Source organism: Hemiscyllium ocellatum, chromosome 31, assembly GCF_020745735.1.
Source record: "Hemiscyllium ocellatum isolate sHemOce1 chromosome 31, sHemOce1.pat.X.cur, whole genome shotgun sequence".
Classification (NCBI taxonomy): Eukaryota; Metazoa; Chordata; class Chondrichthyes; order Orectolobiformes; family Hemiscylliidae; genus Hemiscyllium; species Hemiscyllium ocellatum.
The window spans coordinates 53111143-53130782 of NC_083431.1; the positions used below are offsets into that span (position 1 = coordinate 53111143).

Here is a 19640-nt window from a genome sequence, read left to right on the forward strand (position 1 = left end):
GCCATTAGCATGTAAACAAGTGTCCAGATTCTATCCTGTGATATTCACAACTCAACTCCTTGAGCTGAAGTTCCCTTAAAAATCATTAACTAAGTATTTAAGAAAGTTAAAATAGATTCAGTCTATTTAAAATTCTTTCTTCAGCTATGCTGTTCTTTATCTTTTATTTATTTATTATATATTAGTATCTGGACAGATCAGCCAAATATATACACTTCCCCCTATTAATGGAGATAACTAATCATTCATTTTCGAGACCTAAATTTCTGCAATGTCATGCTTTTCCTAAGGCAACTATTTAAAGATTAAACAACAATTCTAAATTAAATATGCTCGGAAATGAGTAGTTATTTTGTTGAATTCTGCCTTTCATTGATGTAAGAAATAGGAACAGAAGTAGGCCCCACGCAAACTTTCCAACCTGCTTCAACATTCTACAAAAACATGACTGAACCAATTGTAGCATCAACTCCACTTTCCTGCCTGTGCTTCAATAACCCTCAATTTTTGTCAATCAAAAGTCTGCCTAACTCGACTTGGGATACATTATGCAGCCTAGCCTCAAATGACATCTAAACACAGTGACTTTCAGAGAAGAGATTCCTCCTTATGTCTGTCCTAAATGGCAGAACTTTATTTTTAAACTCTGCATTCAGTTGTAGACTTCTCCCAAGAGAAGGAATATTCTCTTCATTTCCACCCAGTGAAGGCCTCAGAATCTTATGTTACAATAATATCCACTCTTAATCTTCTAAGCTCTGAACAGTTTACACCAACCTTTCCTCACAAGTTACTTTCTTTGCTGTTTTTGTACCAGCAGCAAATTTGGCTGCAATGTACTTATTGCCTTCATTTAAGTGATTAAATAAGATAAGGAGTGGGAGTATAATGGCATTATCTCTGGGATATAGGTTAAAATCCCACTTTGGCATGTGGTGAAACTCAAATATAATTTTTAAAAAAGGCAAAGTGGTGGCCATGTTAGAAAAGTTGTAAAAATCCATTTGGGTCACTGATATCCTAGAGAAAGAAAACTGCCTTCCTCATCTTGTATGGCCTACATGTGACTCCAAACCTACAACTATCTTAATCGCCCTCTGAAATGACAGAAGTCACTCATTTCTAGGGTAGTTAGGGATAGGCAATGAATCATAGCTCAGCCAGCAATGGCCACATCCTAAGAACAAATGCAAAACCAAGTTCAGGCACTGATCCCTGCAGTTAGAATCTGTTTACCTTCCTGCATATGACTTATTTGTCTCAACTCTCTTGTTTCCTTTTTGTTGGCCTATCTATATGATGATGTCTTAGCCCCAACACAATAATCTCTTATCTTATGTGGTAACCTTTTATGAGACATTTTATTATTGGCTTGATGGAAAAGCAAACTGACTTTCCGATGTCTCATGTTTTTTCAATGATTCAATTTAAAGAACAAGATAAATATCATTAAAGGGTCCCTCAAATTTAATATATCTGAAAAATTGAAACATGCCAAACATCTGTCACTGAAGAAAATATATTTGGAAAAGATAGGGACCCAGTAAATTAATATTTCGCAAATCGTGAGTTTTGAGAAGAAAAATCAATCTTACCTCTGAACAAAAAGGGGCAGTGATTTCCATGATTAAAATAATAGTTAATGTTGTGTCTGAATCAACAATAAATTTCTATAAATGTAAACATGCTACAAAATGCAACAATTCAGAGACTTCTTAAACATGGTATACACAGACTGGGTAATAGAACACTTACAGAAGACCTTGTTGGAGTACATTTCCAATACTTATTTTGTTCACAGCCAATTTTGTGCACATGCATTCCTTTTTAACATTGAAATTTAATCATCAATACCATCACTGGTAATTTCTACAGCTGACTGTCTAAAACCGTTATTGTGAAATTCAAGAGAGATATTACATTTTCCAAATAGGATGAAGGAGCTTCTGTCTGTTTTGAGCAAATAAGCCTCAATTCATGAATTGCAACTCAAAAAATTTTAATTACTTTAATGAACACATGAGGGTGCAGGTCTTTATGGCACTTTTCTAAATACCACTTGAAAGAGCTGAAAAAAGTAAGTGTAAATGCAGATTCGATACTGAAAATAAAGCAGCGTGCAGGTCCTGTCACTGGGCAGCAGGTGGTGCACTACAAGAAGTACCAACCATCTTTACAGAGTATACACCATTTCTTGCTTTCAATTCACTGCAGAACAAAACAGAATAGGCATCAAATACAAGAAAGCTTATATTTTCCCACAATTGCACTAACTTTACTTTCTCATTAAGTCATTTTACAGCCTCATCTGAACAAAATTCGTTTTCAAATGGAAGGGAAATCCATTTGCTTTAAGTCAGTAACTGCATTTGTGACTGACATTTTCTGTTCTTGATATATTTTTCTTGCACCCCCTGTACTGAAAAGCAGCTTCTGCACAAAGTAATATTTGGTATCCACTACTATGCAATCCACCTACAATACAAGAGGGAGAAAATTAGGTAGTGAGGAACAGGAGTAAGGTCCTGAGTTCTGAGGCTTGTAACTGTTTAAAGATGAGCACAGCTTCCATGTACTGTCTAAACAATATCCTACCAAGAAAGCATTTGAAGAATTTCATGTAGAAATTGGACCAAAGTGAGGACCATGTCTTCGGGAGGATCTTGAATTTTAGCAGAAATGCTTTGACACTAATTTTGCTGAGTGTTTACATTAAAGATAAAAAGTAGATTGAATTCTAGACTCTGAATCATTATTACTAAGTTGGGCACAAAATTGCTATTTACTGAGTGAAATGCTGCAAGTTGCTAAGTCTGTTTCAGTTAAGACTCAGTAATGGGTCAATTTATGACACCAAATTAAAAACCCACTCACAAAACAAAATTGACATGAATTTTAGAGCCAAAGAGGAAAAGATTAAGGTTGGGTTAGATTTTAAAATTCTAACAACTTGAAACTCAAACTGAATGCACTCTCTTTGTGATTATACGGAGGCAGGACAGGAGGTGGACAGTCAATTCATTCCACGGATATAGCTGGCAATTTAGTATTTTAATGAGGCTGGCTTCCAATGATTTGGGCTGCTTTGCACATTTATTTCAGCCAAGAAATGCAGCAGCTGAATATAGGAGGAATGCTTTGGGGAGAAGGTAAGTATCTTCCCAGCATGGCTCAAGAGTTGGAAGCAGCAGGAATGTTTCCCTTGTGCCCATCCCAAAGTTGACTGACAAGAGTGCCGACTGACCCTAACTGCCCTTGTGGCTTGATGTTGAGTCCTCCCCACCTGTACAGAAACCATCTCTGGCAATCAGACTGACTTCTAGGTGGAGAACCTGCAAAGTTCAAAAACATGCCTCCAAAGAGTTAAAACTCCACTGTGTGCAGGGAAACTTGGTCTTTCAGACTTGCCATCAGGAATTCTGTTCCCTTCTACCCATATCCAGCCATCGGATAAGGTGACTGTCAGGGTGATAAAATTCTGTAAGTGTGGTGCTTCATGAAAGAAATAAAGACATGGCCTCTCATGGCCTCAGGATGCCCCTATGGGCTTTATATACCTTCTGAAGTGTAACCACCATCGTAATACAGGAAGCACAACTGACAATCACACACACTCAACTTCCACAGATGTTACTGAAATACTTGACTCAGTCCTCTATTTTTAATGCTAACTGAGAAGAAACATTGCCAAGTTCACCAGTGAGAACATCTCTGCTTTTGTTCAAAGAAAGCCCTCTCTGAAAAGATATGGGACTTCCTTCTTAACATCCAACAATCCAGCGCACCTTCAGTATTGGACAAGGAAGGTTAGCCTAAATTATAGGAACATTTTACAGAAGTGGACAACAAAGAACTCCAACTCAGAGCTTACAGTCCTACCACATGAGCCACAGTTGACCTCCAAATAATGGTCCAGAATTTGCTGCATTGTGGTACTTCATTTCTTAATTTGTTATGCACCTGGGCACAATGGGAGCATGTGAGAGTGGGATGTGTCTATGTAAGGTGTGTAACCAACAGTTCATAAAGTTGTAACAAGACTTGCTGGCTCCTATATTCTATGCCCCACCTAACAAGGACAAAAATCCTGTGTGCCTCCTTCTATCCTGTCTACCTTCAAGGACCTACGGACTTTTACAACAAGGTCCCTTTGTCCTCAGTATTCCCTAAGGACGTCTCATTCAGTGTGTATATGCTTCCCTTAATAGACCTCCCAAAATGAATTATCAGGATGAAATTCCATTACCTATCCTAATTTACCAGCTGGTCAATATCAGGCCATAGCCTGAGATCAAACTTCTCACGTCCAATAACATCACTAATTTTCCTGTCATCTCAATCTCCTTATTACATCTACTACATTCACATCCAAATCATTAATGTACATGACAAACACTGCTAGTCATAAGCTTCCAATCTCAAAATCAATCCTCTTTCATCACCCTTTGCCTCCTATTTGCAAACCAATTTGGATTCAGTTTGCTAACTAGCTTGGATCCCATGGGCTCTCATCTTTTGGACTAGCCTTTCATATGGGATCTTGTCAAAGGCCTTACAGAAATCCATGTAAACCACATCGATTGTGCTATCCTCATCAATATATTTATTGAAACTTTTTAAAAATTAAATTAAGTCAGATAGGATCTCCATCGAACAAATCCAGGCTAACTATACCTGATGAATCTCTGTTTTTCCAAGTGTTGATTACTCCTGTCCCTAAGACATATTCCCAATAATTTCCCTACCACTGATGTCAGACTAACTAGTCTTTACTTACCTGGCCTATCCCTGCTGCTCATCTTAAACCACATTTAGACAGTGTTCCTAGGATTAAGTTGAAAATGTGTTGCTGGTTAAAGCACTGATGAAGGGCTCTGGCCTGAAACGTCGAATTTCCTGTTCCTTGGATGCTGCCAAACCTGCTGTGCTTTAACCAGCAACACATTTTCAGCTCTGATCTCCAGCATCTGCAGACCTCACTTTTTATTCCTAGGATTAAGGTCAACACATCTGATTCAGACTGAAGAATAATACTAATTTCAATTTAATAATTTGTCAACTAAAAATAGATATTTCCACTTAGTGAAATTAAAAGTATAAGCAGGTTGGAGATGCTTACCGGATTATAACTAGAATGGCCTGAGTTATTGATCAGAAGATCTTCATCTAGCAGGTGCAAAACATTCAATGTGAAACTCCTGCCTTTACTGTGTGGAGAAAACAACTGGACTTCTGCTCCTAGTTAGTGAAGATATAAATATGATCCACAATATGAAACATAGTATGAACTTGCCAGCTGAGCCACAAATGCCATGAGTGTTAAACTAACAAGGTTACAGTGAGTGTTGTTATACCTGGAAAAAGAGTAGACTTATAGCTAAGGAAAGAATCTTAAAATGACAGCAGAAATAACATGCAACCATATGACCTCTATGTAATGTAAAAAAGTGTTTTTTGTCAAGGGATTATGCATAAATAAAGACAATGCAGGCCATTGCTGTGTTTGTATAAAAGATATTTACTTCAATTATCACACCTAGGGTGCTAGTGAATAATACATCATGTGAGTTTCATACAGTGATATTGCTTCTCCATATCATATAGGGACTGTTTACAGTGCTGAGAACAGAGTATGCTATATGGCTAATCACCAGAGACAGAAAAAAAAACTAGTTCTGCCAATGGAGGGAGTAGATTCCACTACTGCCTGCCATACAGAAAAGTTTCAACCAGTTCTAACAAATACCAAGAAAAAACAGTTACGAAACATGGATCACAGTGAAGGAAATGGGTGGTGTAAAGCTGTGTGTACAAAAATTACAATTTTTTTTGGTCAACTGGGTTTATTATTTGTGAAATTTTTTGTGACTACCTGTGAATAGCAAATTCTAGAAAAGTCTAAGACATTTAGTGCGTGATGGCAAAAAAATGAAATACTGCAAAACTGTATGACACCACAGCACACTTGGGGTGGGGTGGGAGAGCAGAGGGGATAAAGACAATAAGCGTATTAAAATAGTCCAAGTCAGTGTCTTATACACATGTGCTGCAGTACTACATGGAGCAATTCAGACACGGTCTAGCAGTGGCAAGTCATTATTGCACAAATGCTTCATGAGTAGTTCCAAATATTCCCATCACCTCCCTCAATTAAAAAAAAGCCTTGTAAATAAAACCTTCTTTTCTTTCTACTCCGTATTCAACAACTTGACTTGCAGGAGGCTCTAGGAGGCTGAAACAAAAGTTACAACCACTGTCTCACTTAAACTTATGAACCATAATCAGATGTACATGCTAAAAATTATGACCATGCAAAGTAACGGATATTGTCAACTGGCCAAACTCAGCAGAAATAAATTAAATTCATCTGCTATTAAACACTTTACAATTCAAAAGATAAAACCTACAAATAATAAAATACGAAAGCAAAAATGCTAGAAACACTCAGCAGATCAGTCAGCATTTAAGCAGAGAGGTGGTAAGTTAAAATTTCAAGTGTAATCAAAATATTTTCTAATCAACATGATCAGAGATGTTATTACACACCTTCGGAGCAGGAGCAACTTGAACCTGGATAATTATGACCCAGAGGTAGGGTCACTCACTGTCACTGCACCATAAGAACCCTTCAGGTGTTACTGATCATAGTTGAATGAATGACAGCTGACATGTTAACTTACTCGTCCTCACCAAAGGAGCATGAACAACTCATGCCTGAGAGGATAGCAACAGATGCTATTCTATTGCAACCAACCAAAATAAACTCAAACTGTTGGTAGTGAGCACTGCAGTACATTATTTTTAAAAAATCCCGTCAGGACAGCAGCCTTCAAACAGAACAAGGTGATTCATAAATGAGAATAAGGTAGAATCAAGAATGTCACTTTATTCACATATGGGCTGCCACCTCTGAGCATGCTGTAGGTTTGGGCAAAGTGGGCCCTGAAACAGTTGTACAATCTTTCTTCATTCCATACAAATTAAAATTCAGAATTTCCTAACAGCCTTTGTTCCGGAGTATATTTAAACAGTCCAGTGATATCTGTTTTCAGGGTGAATTCCACTTGGTATAGGGACAATGAATTTGATCCCACATCTATCTAAAGCAGATCCCACGATACTTGTACCTTGCTATATCTGAAAATAGGATTGCTATACCTGAATGTAGGGCTCAGATGACATTTTTATAGCACTGAAGTAATGTTTGGAGTGAAGACATGGAAGCAGGTACATACTAAGACCAGTACGCAAGCACAGGATATACCAACACTTCTAAACCTGGGATACAATGCTATCTTACAATTCATTAAATTCCCTTCTTCCCCAAGCGCTAATGCTAAACCAAGCTTCTCACAACTTCGATGATACAAGTATAGCTCACTGGTAAATATTTGGTCAACAGTCCTGAGCTGTTGAAGAAATGTCTGTTTCTTCCACTAAAGAAAATGCAGATTTGAGCCTTTATCGTGTCCATTAAATAAATGATTCAGATTGTTAAATCTTTCCTGTTCGCAGCTAGATATCTCTGAGCTAATGCCACCTAACTTGGCAAAACAATCCATCTTGACTTTATTAATCCTACCCCACAGGAAGTACAGCTGCCACCAGATGGCCAGTGTGGAGACATTCAGAGCCAGCTTGAATATTTATCGGCCGAATAAATCAAATGCTGTCATTAACACAAGGAATTGTGCCTTCCTGGTGTTTTAGGAGTCAATGTGATACTATCCATTTTTGTGAATATTACACATTACTCATTAAATCTGTGGTCAGTCCTCTCTTGCTCAACTGAAAAGTGATGTGCGCACGTGAAGAAAACTAGAAAAAGAATGAGAAAAAGAATTCTGGAAAAATAAACCTGACTTCAAATTCTTATATCTTTCGGGATTCAAACAAAAGTAGGTTCTAACATACACATCAATCAGTACAAAGTGGTGTAAAACCACATGGTGCACCCAGTTATTGTTGGCTATGGTAGCTAGTCATGTGTAACTGCATCATTTTCATTTCTTGCTTTAGTAACCTTGCAACACTTTATATCTATAAAACACAGCTCAGTAAACTTTAAACCTTAGACGAATCTTGAACATCCTGGTGCCAAAATAACTCAAAAATGAAAACTTGAGCCTACATAAGCAAGAGAAAGAGAGACCCCCGGAGACACATAGAATATCCTACCCATCATGATCAATACACTCCGACAATTGCAAACTTAGTGCAACTGTCTCCAGAGGAAGTACTATGTCAAAACAGATTTTCTGACCATAAAATGGCTCCTTTTTGTAAAAGGAATGGATGAGAGTTTGTTAAAACCACAAACAGTACAAATTGCCTATTGAAGCTATTTTGGAGTTCTTCCATGGACTGCAACCCATTTGCTGCTGACATTATATGCTGGTTATAAATCGCACTAAACGTGAAAAACAGTCCTTCTTGGAACAGGCTAAACTACAATGGAGCCTTGAGGGGAGTTTATAGTGAGTAAATATAAATATGAATACATTGAAATTGCAGATGCTCTGTTTCAAACAGTGTGGGTTTCATTGGTGTTAAATGCAAAATGATCGACTGAAATAGAGAAAGCATTGATAGAGGAATCTTTCACAAGTAGGGGGCTTTACGTTTCAAATATTAGGAATTACTGACATCCCTATTATTGATCAAAATCTTTAAAACAACTGCATTGCTACTGGTTGCTTAAAAGGATTACTAGCTAACTAATAACTGTTTTTCAACATTATCAAACTAGTAAAAGGCCAGATCTTAAATCTTTTAGTGACTGATAACTTTTCAATAAATTACAGTCCTTGTAACAGGTTAAACTGCAAAGGAGCTTCGGGGGAGTATATCATGGGTGTCAGAAGCAGCAGGTTATAAAAATCTGATATTCCAGATGCATAAACTGGAAGTGAATTATAAACTTCTGGATATGCTGGGTATGATAATGTAGTAATTATTATTGAACAAATAATCGAATGGCTTGGACATTATAATCCATATGAACATGAATTCAAATCTTACCAAGGCTACTGAAGAATTCAAATTCAGCTTAATAAAGCTAGAAGTAGAAAGATCTGCCATCAGTGCTTGTGAAGCTGCCAGACTGTTGTAAAACTTAACTGGCTCACTTGAGCCCTGCTTGCCTTTATCCCAGCTGTCCTCTTTGTGTCTCCAGTTTCCAACGAACATGATTTCACTTCCAAAGCAAGCTGCTCAGTTGCATCAAACTACTTCAGTAAACTGAAGTTGAACAAGATGCACTTCCACCTTCTTAGCATGACTAAAAAATTGACAATAAATGGCAACCTTGCCAGTGATCCCTATATTAAATTGAAAAGAAGCTTCATTTGAAGTTTGTGACCCTGGCTATATATTTGCTGCTAGTTCTCAGCATCTGGCAAATCCCGTCCACAGCTTAGCTTTTAATGAATACAATAAATACTTCACGTTTGTAGATAAAACATCAGAAACTAACCCTTTCTAAAGCAACATACAACAATAAAACCCTGACTTCTATATAGCGCCATTACAACATTCCAAATAGCCAAAAAACATGGCTTGGGCAATTTGAAGAGATTACCAAAAGTATAGGCGAAAACCCATGTGGGTTTTAAGAATATATATAGTTTGGGGAAAATGGTAGAGTTGCCACTCAATGCTAATGGGTGGAATGCAGAAAACGAAGTAACTTGTGACTCAACATGATGATTGAGGTGGTTTTGGAGGGAAGTGGATAAAGCTATGATGAGATGAGGATGTTTGGGGCTGGATGGGGTGCAGGGGCAGATACACAAGTGGCCAAAATGAGGAGGTTCCTGAGGGACATGAAGACTGCCTCTCTCAGGTGTTGAAGGGCTAAGTATGTCATCCAACAGTTCTGGTTTTGAAAGTATTTTGCTTGTTATATTTCTCTTCATTTTATTTGTTATTTTTATTCATTTTTATTAAAGTCACTGACTCTAATCTAAAATCCTTTTGTTATACATTTACATATGGGGAAAGGTACAGGAAAATTGTATCTGTGACACACTTGTAACAAAATAGGCTATTTGTGATGAATTCGTCAGTTGACTGAACTGTACTATATGAGTTTTATTGATACATTCCTCAAAGAGAAAAAAAATCAAGGTTATTAGAACTAAAGAAAATGGAAGGAACTAAGTATCTCCTACAAATAAAGTTCTTTTAAGTGAAACATATTAATGCTTAGATAATTTGATCTATTGTTAGCTATTTCAAAAAGCCCTAACATTATTTACCGATGAAGCAATGGTGGGCTCACTTGCCTCAAATCAACCTTCTGTTCCTGATTTTCAAATAGCAAAAGGTCAAAATATAACTTGCTCTTTAAGGGAAAAGCTTCCTCTCTAAAGTCAACTTTTTATGTAAAGAGAGCTAGGCAGCTTTTGACTGAAATGTTACAAATACCAAGGGATGCACTGGGCATTTTTGTTTTTCTGATAAAGATGAGAGTTGAAGTTTTATGGGAGAGAGCAATGATGAAATAAATCATTGAAGATGGCAATGAAGGAATAAAAATAGAATGGAGTAAGGAGAAACAGAATGCAACAGTCAACCAAATAAATAATGGAGCAGCACTTCAATCCCAGAGGGAGAGTACTGATTTGTATCTGCGTTCTTAGTTGTTTGAGGAAAGCCTTGGCTCTCCATACCAAAGAGAAGAATTGCAGGAACTTGGTCATTTTGTAGTTACTTCAATCAACCTACTCATTTTGTCTTTGAAGTAAATTTAAAAGTAGCAGTTGTGAATATGGGCAAAATCCTTTCTAATTTTCTGGTCATGCAGCACAAACTAATCCAATACAGACCAAGTAAATCCTATGGGAGACATTTCACACTGAAGGTGGATGAACAAGCAAACTAGTGGCAATGACAGCAATTAGAACAGAATATTCTTTAGATTAATGGTGTTACTGATTCAATTTTTAAAAACTCAAATGTTAATTGAAAAGAAAACATCTCCAAACATGGTGCAGGTAAGTGCTTAAAAACAACCTAATTCTAAAGTACTAATCTGATTCCTTTCTTAAAATACCATTTTCATCATTGTGCAGCTCATTGGGAAAACTGCACTCTACTTCACACATTTAGCTAATGTCAATCCCACTTCTCTATTTTTCTAAATACTAAATTATGAAATCAATAACAGGAAACTTATTGAATGCAGAATACAGTGTATACTGAAAATCTGCAATAAATAAAGAAAATGCTGGAAATATTCAGCAGGTCAGGCAGCATCTGGATAATGAGGGTCAAACAGTTAAGGTTGATTACCTTTCACATTTTTTGAACTAAAATGTTCTATTAACTGCTTCTCTCTTCACAGATACTGAGTACTTCCAGTATTTTGTTTTTAATAGGAAAATTTAGGTGTGCAAGAAGTGCACATTAATTAAACCATTAATGCTATAATCTGGATACATTATATAAAATGCCAATTTTGTGTCATCTTAAAAACAGACAGCAGAAAACTTCTGATTTGATGAAGAATTACAACAGTGCTTGAAAAAATGCATAATAATTACACCGGAAGCAATAATGGTAAAGCACATTCTCAGGAAGTCTACCAATCTTTTTAAGGTTCTTAAATAAATCATGATTGAAGAACAAGTTTATGTTTGAGGTTAAATGTAAAGTTGAATCTAGGCTACTTTAAGTTTGAGAAAACGGTTTCAAGAAGTAAGTGAAAAATAGACTCTGAATGCAATGTAGAAAATGTACAGATTCAATAAAAATTGACAACTATGTTCTTTGCTAAGCAGACCCTGCCAAAGAAAATGGCTGGTTTTGGATCCCAAAATATCAACATGCTACATGAAAATGACGTAGTGTACGCTATGTGTTACTTCAATAGAAAAGTATTGCCAATAAAAGGTGGCCAATTCCCAGAACGTACAGTCAAAGATTTATTTACATGTGGAATTTTAGCACAGGTATAACCCCAATCTGTGACTGGGCTTCTGTACTTGTCTATTCCAAGTCACGCAGAATTGAGTACATTTTCGCTGTTGAACAGCAAACAGTTCCTAAGCATCTTTTAAAGAATTCAGAGTAAAAAGTTTTCTTTACAAAAGTTACAATTAAAAATCTATGGAATGTCAGTATTGCTTTTTATAATAGTGCTTTTGAGAGAAAATGTTCACCAAAATATGTTGGTGAAGCCACCAACAGGAAGGGTTTTATAGAAAAATACCTCTAAAGCTTTGAACAGAATTTATTCTCCTTCCGTAAGTTCTGACTTTACAAATTTTGTGCTTACATAATTGTATCACAACAGATTTTAAAAATATATTCTTAATAAAATATGCTCTAAGTGCTTTGGGGGAATGTATTCCAATTATTTTGGCTGTTGCATGTATTTCTGTCAGTGACAGCAATCAAAGTGACCTATGGGTATGACAGAGTTTGACTCTTTCATTCCTAGCGTACTATCCTAATCAAGGCACACAATGAGTTCTGCTGTTTTGCTTCTTACTATTTGAAGTAGCTTGAAATTTTAGCATTCAATGCCAGCATACACAAACTGAGCAAGGGTTCACAGGAATATCTGCTTTAATCATTATCTCTTAAGGTGGCTTGATAGTGCAGACAACAATCTCAGGAGATTTGGGTGCAAAGTCATCCAAAGCAAAGATTAGGGCAGGGAGAGTTACAAAGATTGGTATTTCCTGATAGCTATTGTGGGTTGAAAGTGGAATGTGTGTTGATAGTCTCAACCTTGTATCTAATGGACAAAACTCTTCAATGCAAAGCCTTTGATGGCAGGCTTCATAAGTAACAAGCTTAGGTCTCAGGAAGTAGATGGAAATGGTTCATACAAATTACCCCAGCATAGGATTTAAAATTTCAAATAGAATCCAGCTTTTCTGTAGAACTGAAACTTATCAGAATTACAAATATTTTATAATACTACAGCAGCACAAATATAACAGGCATCAATTAATGACAGTGGAAAATGCCACCAAGTCCAGTCAGCTTTTTAGGACCTTTTAAACAGGGGATGTAGCTCAGTGTGTGATTCCCTCCATTCTTACTGCTAAACAGGTCTATGGCTGCCAATGTGTTTTGAATTTTCCAAATTTATTACTTCATTCTGGAGAACGGAAAAGCTTTGTTGCCAAATTGTTTGCAAGCAAAATTTACAAGTATTTCAAGTTTGTAAAATTAGAGGGGGGCCACAATTAATGCTCGGTTCCTCAGAAGGCATTGGATTAAACGCAAACTCCATAAATACATACTACCAAAATTGTACGTTACAAATTTCTTGTTCTGACCAGGTTATCTGGTGAGATTAAAAGGATGTACATCGTCAAATGAAATAAAGCTTACTACTTCCACCAAACTATCTAAATTTTAAAAAAAGTAAAACTTTAATTTGAATATATATATATATTTATACTGTATATAAAATGCCTGGAAACCATCCCCTAAAATGCAAATTAAAACACAGCATCTGAATATGTTTAACATTAATATTCACTTAATGAAACTGAAACACATTGCCTGAATTGTAAATTTTTCAGCTGAAGCAGCCTAAAAGTGACTGTGAATGGGAGGCAGGATTTCAATCACAGAGAGGAAGAACAGAACTTTTTTTTAAGAAAAAGTATAGATTTCCCAATCAGTTGGACCTAAATTCCAAATGAATAAATTAAGAAAATGGAAATAAAGTAAAATGCCTATATTGATCTCAGAAAGTCAGCTTCAGGAATTAGTTATAAAAAATAAAACATTTTTAAGACTTTTCTACAGAGGATACTTCATTCCAATAGCATCAGAATTAAACTCAAACAACTCTGGATATTGACTGCTAAGTCTTGCATATCAATGAAAAATATTTGCTTTTAGGATCTACACATTTTCTAAGGCAGTGATCTGCAGTTTGTAGTTAATAAACTTAGTTTTATGTACAAATTATAATGAGCATTGTATGTCTTATGAATTACCATGCAATACTAAAACTCAAACAGCAATGACAATGTAGAGGCAAAAACTATGATTAATTATGGAATACATAAGGGACAAAATAAAGATTAAAATGAATAAAACCACATGTCTGCCTGCAAAAAAAACACTGCTGCTAATACAGCATTCCTTTCATCATTCTAAGGAGGCTGTATAGACAATGTTCTAAAAAATAATGTGCACACACATTGCTCTATTTATCTCAGCAAGATGTCGGCTTTCGATAGTATTCCAAGTTTTTGCAATAATCACTGTGTTACAGTGGCTCTGGGACAACCGTACAGCTACTTTTAAATCCCCTGTGTGGGCCCTGCAGAAACAGACACTACTGTAAACGTTCCTGGGATAAAGTTATTACATTCTACGAAACAGTATCAAAATCTGAAGCTTCAAGTTACATTTACATTGATTATATTATGTTCCAATTAAGTTTTAATTTCCTGAGTTGTCCAGTCTTAAGCACACATTACAAAGTAGACTATGTTAAGAAGGGACATGAGTGCTTTAGAAGAGGATGAAACAACAGATGGACAGGCTACCATTCCTCAAAGATATTTACTAAAATTTACTTATGAAATTTTTCTTTGCCAAGTTAGCAAAATGAGAACATTGTCAAAAACGTGGGCCTAGTCCCTGATCCTCCTTCCTTTCTTCATAAGGATGCCAACTCGGGCACGATGTCTGGCAATAGCCTTCCTCATCTGCAACCAAGGGCAAACATCCAACGATATTATATTGTGCAAAATTATGTTTAAGTGATACACAAATTATGGTGCAGAATTACAAGGAGCAGTAGTGCTGCTACAGCAGTTAGTTTAATGCTTGTGTTAAAGAAGGTTGGAAACAGAAAACTGCATATGGTAAGTGATGTTTGTTCTGAAATATTCTGTTTGATCACCATTTTATTCACTACAGTCTCAAGTGCAAAGACTAAAAGTAGTCATAGGGCAGGAAACTAATATGTTAAATGAAGTGCAGCGTTACCTTTTGTTCTCTGGTTAACTGGGGCAAGCGTGTGTAGTGGGCAATACAGAGATCAGAATGGGAGGGAATGGAATGTTCTCTGATTCACTGAGATTCTGATCTTTGAACAAATCATATTACAGAGTGGACTCCTCATTAGGAGGTAGAAAATATCAGGATTATCCTTGATCTTTCCTCAGCACTGCCCAACAGAGCAAAAGAAGTAGTCTCTGTGTATCACTCATCCTTTTGGACCTGGCTGGTGAATAGTAATTGAAACTTGCCCTATTTGTCATATACAGCTTGATATTGAGGAATGCTCTCTTGTGAACATATATTTGAAGGATTCATTCTAACTTACTGCCTGGCAGCCTCCTAGAGCCCTTCCCTATGACTAGCTGGAGTTGAATCAGCACCATCTGTACTTAACAGCTAAGTGCTCAATCTACGTGTACAGTTTTATGTATGAAATATATGATTATTTAACATATCATGCAGGTAATGCATTTTTCCCTATAAACAGTCATAATCTGCTACAAAACTACACACAACTCACTGCGGTGCAATATCAGGTATATAACTCCTCAACCATAATTATTATAGAAAACAGAATTCATATATTATAATTAAAATGACAGGTTATGATTGTGCTACACAGTTACTTCAATGGATTCTGACCTAAAAGACCAACACAAAAATCATGATGCAATTTACACTGAGAAACAACGTCTAATCAATATTTTGGAGCTTGAAAGATGTCAAGGAGCCAATATTTATCCAGTGAAACTTGTAAAATATCCCAAATACTGCCGGCAGTCTGACCCTCTAGAACAAGACTTGCTCCCTTTCATCCCTTCCTAACAATGGATAGAAAAAAAAAGCACCTATAAATAAGCACAAAAATATTCTTGTATACTGAAATCATCTACTGTTAGTTTTAATTAAAGATATGGCAAGAAAAAAATATGTAACTTGTGACAAGCTAACTCATACATGCCTTACTGATGACACAGCTTATTGAGAAAAGGGTGGCAGTAACGCACTTTAAATGTGCATTGGTACGTATGAAATCAGTCAGACCTAAGAATTCACACATATACAACTTTCTCTCTCACACACTCTCTCACACACATAAAGACAATATGAGGTCTGATCAGCGTGCTTTGTGGTTTAGAGGTTAAAAAGCAGGTTATAAAATACCTAGGTTCAGATCTTGTCCTGATTTGGCCTAAAATGGAGTGTATTAAACAAACCCTGGCCTGCAGAGAAACCAGAGTCAGTTAAAGCTATGAAACAATGTGCACTACATATCATTATCCTAAATTCACATACAAGAAACACTAACTCACCTACCACATCTTTTTTGACAATTTTTTTAAACGTGACCTTTTTTTAAAAAATAAGTGGACTAAATGTGTTTTTTTTCCTCTTTCAAAGTTTAAAACAGCAAGAATTCTCAAAATATCTAAAAACCAAACTAGTGTGTTTAGAGTCAGATGACTGTGCAATCTCTCAGTGGCAACTGAACAGCTACAAAATTCTAGTCATTTGAAAACTCTCCAATCTTTTTCTGGTTAAGAAGTTAATAGTGTAATATCGCTCTGCTGCCATTTTATGGCAAAGGAGACCCCTCTTTAGCCGATGGGTGTCGCTGCTTGAAGCCCACTTGGCGGAGGGAGAAGGCAAAGCTGTAACAGTTAATCCCAGACAGTTTGAAAATCAGTCATGACACAAAAACACTTCGGGGTACAAAAGCTTAACTGCATGTTTCAACTCTTGCTTTGAAAATGCAATGATGAACGGAACTTAATGCTCTCCTTTTCTATATGCACCTTGGCCTATGGCATTTTTGCCCTGTGGCCTGCAGGGCATTAAGTGCGTGACAGGATAAAATGAGTAAAGAATGTCCAAGGTCTCTTAATACCTAACTCTCAGGAGTTGTGCATAATTAATAATTTAATCTCAAAATTCCCATTCAATGGGCTCTTCCCGACTTGCAGCTTTCTCCAAACGATGAATAATGTTGTTCAAGTTTGCTGCTTTCTTACGCCTTAAACTGTTCTCACGCAGGCTTGTTTTTTGGGCAGGCGAGGGGGTGTCAGAAAAGTTGAACAGGCCTTTCTGGAAGCCTTTTGTGGAAGAGGATGTGGTGCCCCTGCAACCTGTGTTCGTTCCAATGCTCGCCTGCTGCATCAAAGAGGTATCTTCTTTCAAATCTCGGGAGGTCTCTGCTACAGTTGCCGACGTGGAGGCGGATGAGGTAGAGTTGTCCTCTTCTACAACTGACTGGGCCGAAGGCTGGTTTGTTTGGAATTCCTCCAGGGATGTTCCTGACACATGTGCTTCTCGCTGTAATCTCTTATTTCGGCCCGGATGCTTCATGATGCCCTCATCTTCACTCTCAGCATTAGGAGAGACCATGGCATCTCCTTCTAAATGGGACGAGTCCTTTGTATCAATCACTGTGGCATCTTTAATGTCAGGCTGCACAACAGACTCTGTATCCTCATCGCAAACTGACTCCATCTGCCCTTCCTTAGGAGTTACACATCCCGTGCTGTAATTTTCCATTCCCATGGCATTATCCTTTTCTTCAGTCACTGCTTCCAAGTCTCCTCCATCACAGCTTTCTCCTTCTGAGCTGTGTCCTGTCCTATTTCCTCTGACAGATGGAGAGCCACTGGATCCTGTTTGACCATGAGGCCCTGCCTGCACTTCTTCGATGAACAGCTCCCTTCGAATGCGGGACCTGAAACATAACAATATATAAATAAATTATTAAACAATACTTACTAATTCCAGAGATTTTCCTGAACTTTTATTACATTTACAAAAGACCTCTAAGGAACAGACACATAGGCACAAGGTTAACCAAAGTTAGAGGCACTTAAATCCTAAACTCTGGAATCCCCTTCTTGTAATGTTCACCTCTCTACCTCATTTTACTGTTTACAGTCTTCTTAAAAACTACTTCTCTGAAAAGATTTCTGAAAACTTTAACTAATAAAATATTCACACAGCTCAGTATCACGCTTAGGTTTACAATGATCCAGTTAAGTACCTTTAGGTACAGTCATGGAATCATACAGCATAGAAACAGACCCTTTGCTCCAACTTCCCCAAACCGACCAGACACTCCAGCCTGGCGCAGTCCCATTTGCCAGCATTTGACCCATAGCCCTCTAAACCCTTCCTATTCACGTACCCATCCATGTGCCTTTTAAATGTTGTAATTGTACCCACTTACACCACTTCCTTTGGCAGCTTGTTCCACATATGCACCACTACCTGTTTCAAAAAGTTACCTATCAGGTCCTTTTTAAATCTTTCCCCTCTCAGTTTAAACATATGCACTCGAGTTTTGGATTCCCTCACCCTTGGAAAAAGACCTTGGTTATTCACTCTGTTCATGTCCTTCATGAATGTATAACCTTTATAAGGTTAGCATCTGACTCTCCAAGGTAAAAAGCCACAGCCTATTCAGCCATTTCTTATAGCTCAAACCCTACAGTCCTGGCAACATGCTTATAAATCCTTTCTGCACTTCCTCAAATTTAACAACATCCTTCCTACAGAAAGGCTACCAGAATTATATGCAGTATTCTAAAAGTGGCCAGACCAGTGTCCTGTACAGCTGCAACATGATGTCTCAACTGCAGTACTCAATGTTCTGACCAATGAAAGCGAGCGCATCAAAAGACTACCTCACCACCCTACCCTGCAACCCCACTTGCAAGGAAATACACACCTGACCCCTTGGTCTCTTTGTTTGGCTCTACCATGATTTAAAGTTGCTGCATAATTATAAAAATTGCTGCTATTCAACATTATGAATGTTTACGTAAGGGTAAATAGCTGTTGATTATTTCCACGAGTGACACGAGGGTCAACTTTAAGATAACCACAGAAATTAAAGTGGAGGTTAGAAAACTAGCTTTTACATAGAAGACATCAGAATCTGAACAGAAGTTCAATTTCTCAAAGTGTAATTCATTGAAAGTTGAACATTTGGTGTTCTTAGCAGGACTTATACACTTAATGGTAAGGTCCTAGGGAGTGTTGCTGAACATAGAGACCTTGGAGTGCAGGTTCATAGCTCCTTGAAAGTGGAGTTGCAGGTAGATAGGATAGTGTTTGGTATGCTTTCTTTTATTGGACAGAGTATTGAGTACAGGAGTTGGGAGGTCATGTTGTGGCATTGGTTAGGCCACTATTGGAATATTGCATGCAATTCTGGTCTCCTTCCTATCGGAAAGATGTTGTGAAACTTGAAAGGGTCCAGAAAAGTTTTACAAGGATGTTGCCAGGGTTGGAGGATGAGCTACAGGGAGAGGCTGAACAGGCTGGGACTGTTTGCCCTGGAGCGCCGGAGGCTGAGGGGTGACCTTATAGAGGTTTACAAAATCATGAGAGGCATGGATAGGGTAAATAGGCAAAGTCTTTTCCCTGGGGTCGGAGGAGTCCAGAACTAGAGGGCATGGGTTTAGGGTGAGAGGGGAAAGATATAAAAGAGACCTAAGGGGCAACGTTTTCACACAGAGGGTGGTACGGGTATGGAATGAGCTGCCAAAGGAAGTGGTGGAGGCTGGTACAATTGCAACATTTAAGAGGCATTTGGATGGGTATATGAGTAGGAAGGGTTTGGAGGGATATGGGCGGGGTGCTGGCAGGTGGGAATGGATTGGGTTGAG

At 37.5% G+C, this 19640-nt stretch overlaps 1 protein-coding gene across 2 annotated transcripts in view; it reads right to left on the reverse strand.

Moving 5' to 3' along the window:
• Positions 1-19640, reverse strand: part of LOC132830572 (protein CASP-like) — a 596312-nt gene that overhangs the window by 31326 nt on the left and 545346 nt on the right. Inside the window, exon 23 of one of the 2 annotated variants that reach the window (XM_060848389.1) lies at positions 16443-17698. The exons of the other annotated variant lie outside the window; for it this stretch is intronic. Within the exon in view, the coding sequence (XP_060704372.1) occupies positions 16912-17698 (787 nt within the window). The 3' untranslated portion in view covers positions 16443-16911. Of the gene's footprint in view, positions 1-16442; positions 17699-19640 lie in introns of those variants that run through there. 2 annotated transcript variants of the gene reach the window in all.